A 6,146-nucleotide genomic window follows, 5' to 3' on the forward strand; every position below is an offset into this window, starting at 1 on the left:
TTACAGAAGTCAAKAAATGAGAACGCCTGGGGAATGGGAGTGGGGCTAGGCACTGCAGGGCCTGGATTGACCTCTACATCACCAGAGGAACAGAGGAGGAGTAGGATAAGGGTACGGCTAAAGGCTATAAGAACTGGTCGTCTAGCACYTTCGGAACAGAGAGTAAAAGGAGCAGGTTTCTGGGCACGGTAGAATAGATTCAAGGCATAATGTACAGACAAAGGTATGGTAGGATGTGAATACAGTGGAGGTAAACCTATGCATTGAGTGATGAGAGAGATAGTCACTTGGAGTCGACCTGTGGTAAATTCAATTGATTGGACATGATTTGGAAAGGCACACACCTGTCTATACAAGGTCCTACAGTTGACAGTGCATGTCATAGCAAAAACCAAGCCATGAGATTGAAGGAATTGTCCGTAGAGCTCCAAGACAGGAATGTGTCGAGGCACAGATATGGGGCAGGGTACCATAACATTTCTGCAGTATTGAAGGTTCCCAAGAACACAGTGGCCTCTGACATTTTTAAATGGAAGAAGTCTTGGAACCACCAAGACTTCCTAGAGCTGGCCGCCCGGCCAAACTGAGCAATCGGGGAGAAGGGAGTGAGGTGACCAAGAACCCAATGGTAACTCTGACAGAGCTGCAGAGTTCCTCTGTGGAGATGGGAGAACCTTCCAGAAGGACAACCATCGATGCAGCACTCCAACAATCAGATCTTTATGGTACAGTGTTCGGACGGAAGCAACTCCTCAGTAAAAGACGTGACACCCCACTTGGAGTTTGCCAAAAGGTACCTAAAGGACACTCCGACCATGAGAAACAAGATTCTCTGGTCTGAAGAAACTAAGACTGAACTCTTTGACCTGAATGCCAAGTGTCACWTCTAGAGGAAACCAAGCACCGCTCATCATCTGGCCAATACCATCCCCTCGGTGAAGCATGGTGGCGGCAGAATCATGCTGTGAGGATTTTTCAGCGGCAGGGACTGGGAGACTAGTCAGGATCGAGGGAAAGATGAACGGAGCAAAGTACGGAGAGATCCTTGATGAAAACCTGCTCCAGAGCACTCAGGACCTCAGACTGGAGCGAAGGTTCACCTTCCAACAGGACAACAACCCTAGGCCCACAGCCAAGACAATGCAGGAGTGGCTTCGGGACTCTCTGAACGTCTCTGAACGTCCTTGAAGCACCCAGCCAGTGCCTGGACTTGAACCCYATCTAACATCTCTATAGAAACCTGAAAATAGCTGTGCATCGACGCTCCCCATCCAACCTGACAGAGCTTGAGAGGATCTGAAGAGAAGAATGGGAGAAACTCCCCAAATACAAGGGTGCCACGCTTGTAGTGTCATACCCAAAAAGACTCGAGGCTGTAATCATTACCGAAGGTGTTTCAACAAAGTATTGAGTAAAGGGTCTGAATACTTACGGAAATGTGATATTCTATCATTTTTTTTAAAACCCGTTTTTGCTTTGTCATTATAGGGTATTGTGTGGAGATTGACGAGGGAAAAAAACTATTTAATTCATTTTAGAAACATTAAAAAATTTGGAAAAAGTGAAGGGATCTATTATCAAATCACAGAGGAGTAATCGTCCTACTTCTAAAGCTTAACCATGGCCTAATCCCTGGCTGTAAACATTGCCAGTATCACAGACGATGTGTTCTAGTCCCCAAATCTGCTCTGCTTTAGAAATCCTAATCCACATTACATGAGATGTATAGGCTTTGAAGTCAACTCCAATGTGAATGGCCGGAGACAGTACATCACCAGGGTCGGGGTTAATTCCATTTAAATTCAATCAATTCAATGCTTTTCAATGAGGACAACTATGGAATTGACTCAATGTGCATAGAAAGTGGATACACATGGATGAATGTCAAAATTGTCAAATGTAAACAAAACTGGAAACAGCACGTCAGTTTTGGATACATTGACACGGCAGGCACACTGTAGCTATCAAAATAGGTGGAGAAGTGATTGCTAACTATTGTAAACCATTTTAGCTGGCTTACTAATCATCTTGAATAACTGTGGAGCGAAACAATTCACTTAACTTCTTATGGCTGGGGGCAGTATTGAGTAGCTTGGATGAATAAGGTGCCCAGAGTAAACTGCCTGCTACTCAGTCCCAGTTGCTAATATATGTATATTATTAGTATATTTGGATAGAAAACACTCTGAAGTTTCTAAAACGGTTTGAATGAGTTCTGTGAGTATAACAGAACTCATATGGCAGGCAAAAACCTGAGAAAAAATCCAACCAGGAAGTGGGAAATCTGAGGTTGGTCGTTTTTCAAATCATTCGCTATTGAAGATACAGTGGGATATTGGTCATGCTGCACTTCCTAAGGCTTCCACTAGATGTAAACAGTCTTTAGAACCTTGTTTGATGCTTCTACTGTGGAGGGGGGTCGAATGAGAGGGGATTTTATAAGGTCTCTCCCAGAGTGCCACGAGCTGACCATGCGCGTTCATGTGAGAGTTAGCTTGAGTTCCATTGCATTTCTGAAGACAAAGGAATTCTCCGGTTGGAACATTATTGAAGATATATGTTAAAAACATCCTAAAGATTGATTCTACACTTTGTTTGACATGTTTTTACGGACTGTAACGGAACTTTTTGACTTTTCATCTGCGCCTAGTGAACGCGCTTCATGAGTTTGGATTTGTTTACCAAACGTGCTAACAAAAGTTGCTTTTTGGACATAAATGACAGACATTACCGAACAAAACTAACATTATTGTGGAACTGGGATTCCTGGGAGTGCATTCTGATGAAGATCATCAAAGGTAAGTGAATATTTATAAGTCATATAATTTATGACTTCTGTTCACTGCACAATATGGCGGATATATTTTTGGCTTGTTTGGGCTCTGAGGGCCGTACTCAGATTACTGCATGGTCTGCTTTTTCCATAAAGCTTTTTTGAAATCTGACACAGCGGTTGCATTAAGGAGAAGTGTATCTAAAGTTCCATGTATAACACTTTTCATCAACATCAACACATTTTCATCAACATTTATAATGAGTATTTCTATAAATTGATGTGGCTCTCTGCAAAATCACCGGTTGTTTTTGGAACTACTGAACATAATGTGCCAATGTATACTGTGATGTTTTTATATTAATATGAACTTTATCGAACAAAACATACATGTATTGTGTAACATGAAGTCCTATGAGTGTCATCTGATGAAGATCATCAAAGGTTAGTGATACATTTTATCTCTATTTCTGATTTTTGTGACACCTCTCTTTGGCTGGAAAAATGGCCGTGTTGTTCTGTGACTATACTAAACACTACAGTAATAGCTGCAAAAAAAACACTACTTAATATTATAGTAATGACCGCAAAAACACAACAGTTTAACTATAGTAATACTACAGTATTTAACTTGCATATACCCTGCCTATTCCCCTCGCACATATCGCAATGTGTGCCACCCATAAGTGAGAAACCTACATGCCAAGGATAGACCATAGACCAGCACTGGACGGACAAAACAGGGAAGTTTAAGTGGCGAAGATAGTTCATCATCACCTTTGTTGGTAATGTCAGACATGTGCGTGTTCCATTTTAGATTGGCTTGGATAATGGCAGAGGTGGGTCAGGATTGTGGCTGAAACAGGCGTACGTGACTTTGCACATTGTTGGGTTGAGCTTCATCTTGTTTTGGTCTGACCAGTCAGCTAGTTGGTTAAGGAGCGGTTGTATGGTAGAAGTGTCACATCATTCTTCCATGAGGAATTCCATAATTTTGTTGATGGTGGTGTAAAACACCGTCTCAGGCACCGCTCCAGAATCTCCCATAAGTGTTCAATTGGGTTGAGATCTGGTGACTGAGATGACCATGACATACGGGTAACATTGTTTTCATGCTCATAAAACCATTCAATGAGCACTCGTGCCCTGCGAATGGGGGCATTGGCATCCTGGAAGATACCACTAGCATCAGCATAGAAATGATTCACCATAGGCTGAAGGTGATRACTCAGAAAGGCGGCGCATTTATTGCCGTTTACCTTGCCCTCTAAGGGGTTGAGTGGACCTAAAAACCAGGAAAATGCACACCATAACAGAGCCGCCAGAAGTTATTATTTGTTTTGGCAATTACTTGTATATAGGTTATACATATGTCAAGGAGTCATAATAAGGAAAATATACTGTAGCACTAAGGGAAATGTAAGGGGCGAAACAACAAACACATACTCATCGCTGTGACCACTAAAACAGTGTATTCAGTGTGCTTCGAGACCGTTACTGGAGGGCAACAAGCTCATACTTTTCTACCATCGTGATTTAAATAAAATAAGCTACTAACCACCAAAAGCCTGTTTCATTGCATAGAATATATTGATGGGCCAAAATAGAAAAAATGTAAATATCCATTTCTGGGGTAACAAATATAGTATTACTGCATGGGATAACTAGGAGATCAGTTTTGCAAATAGAGCATATTCACGAAAATCAAATGTTGCATTAAAGCACACTTCACACACAAAATCATAACCAACAAAAACAAGATTGCTTGGATTGGAGCAGAAAAGAAAAGCTAAGCAGCATCTAAGTTTCTCATTTTGAATTAAACTGTTGAAATCATAGTCTGCATGCATGCATACATATATATATATATTTTTTTTTTTAGGTACTTTTACCCCTTTTTCTCCCCAATTTCGTGATATCCAATTAGTATTTAGTCTTATCCCATCGCTGCGATTCCTGTACGGACTCGGTAGAGGATAAGGTCGTGAGCCACGCGTCCTCCGAAACATGACCCTGACAAGTCGCACTGCTTGTTGACACACTGCGCGCTTAACCCAGGAGCCAGCCGCACCAATGTGTTGGAGGAAACACCATACAACTGGCGACAGAAGTCAGCGTGCAGGCGCTCGGCCAGCCACAGGAGTCGCTGGAGCGCGATGGGACAAGGAAATCTCAGCCGGCCAAACCCTCCCCTAACGACGCTGGGCCAATTGTGCCCCACCTCACGGGTCTCCCGGGTCTGTAGTGACACCTACGATGCGATGCAGTGACTTAGACTGCTGCGCCACTCGGGAGGCCCCTGGGGGTGGTTGAGTTTTWAAAAAAATTAAATAAGTAATTTCACCCCAGGTTATTTCATGGTTTTAAAATTAACATGTGAAAATGTCATGCATCGTTTTAGAACAGTAATATAAATTGACGATGCCAATATTTTTACAAGGCCTTGAGTGTATGTAGCCGTTTGTTTGCAGAAATAGAYAGTTGCAGCTGCAGAACAGATTTGACATTCTCTTTTTACTTTTGGTTGTTGAAAAAGGGTCTCGATGCGGCTTTAGCTCCAGCTTGCCAAAATACATTCACATGCAGCCAGCAGCAAGCCAAGTAAATAGGGACAGCATTGGTGATATGTTGGTAGTTGTTTCAAGTCCCAGGGGGGCACTGCAAGAAACACTGCCACTGGCACTGCATTTAACCTTAATTGGTTCACTGCCAGGCTGTATGTGCAGAACTCTAAGCCATGTGAGTTACTTTGGCTAGCAGTGTCTGCTAAGCAAAGAAATCGAAAGGAAAAAAAGCAGTTATGTACAGTATACCAAACCAGGAAGTGATTGATTGCCGCTTCCTGTCGGTGGTCGTCATGCCCACCTTGGTTGTCACGGTGAGGAGGGGGTTTCCTTCGGAGGATGCCTTTTTACCCGGAAGCTCCTTCAGCACCATGGCAACAGCCCTTTCCCCTTTCCCCTATAACAGTGAGATCAACAATGACTTGTGTCAGCGGTGATAAATGGTTTCTATTCCACTTCCTCAATTTACCATTTAATGGCCTGTTATAACCATAGATATAGAATTACTAGAACATATCAAATAAATCTGACTGGCAACTTGACAGTGCACTCATGGGTAAACTCAATATGGCCGCCTGTACACCTATCACAGAACATTGACTTGAATGTGAAAGTCCATTCTAGTAATTCAAATTCTATGGTTTTAATTAAACATGCATTTCCATCTTATACTGTAGAAGAAAAAAACTGAAAGTGGATGCTGACAATGTCTTTTTATATCAAGGAATTGAATAGGCAGTTTGAAATAACTTAAAACAGGTGGTCCACCACAGAAATCTGAATTTAAGTAGATCATTGCCTTAAAAGGA

At 42.2% G+C, this 6,146-nt stretch overlaps 1 protein-coding gene across 1 annotated transcript in view; it reads right to left on the minus strand.

The window, feature by feature from the left end:
• Nucleotides 1–5,723, minus strand: part of pex5lb (peroxisomal biogenesis factor 5-like b) — an 86,674-nt gene extending 80,951 nt beyond the window's left edge. The window contains exon 1 of the mRNA XM_023976791.2: nt 5,639–5,723. Within this exon, the coding sequence (XP_023832559.1) occupies nt 5,639–5,710 (72 nt within the window). The 5' untranslated portion in view covers nt 5,711–5,723. The remainder of the gene's footprint in view (nt 1–5,638) is intronic.
• Nucleotides 5,724–6,146: the final 423 nt, after the last annotated feature.

Source organism: Salvelinus sp. IW2-2015, linkage group LG32 (assembly GCF_002910315.2).
Source record: "Salvelinus sp. IW2-2015 linkage group LG32, ASM291031v2, whole genome shotgun sequence".
Taxonomy (NCBI): Eukaryota; Metazoa; Chordata; class Actinopteri; order Salmoniformes; family Salmonidae; genus Salvelinus; species Salvelinus sp. IW2-2015.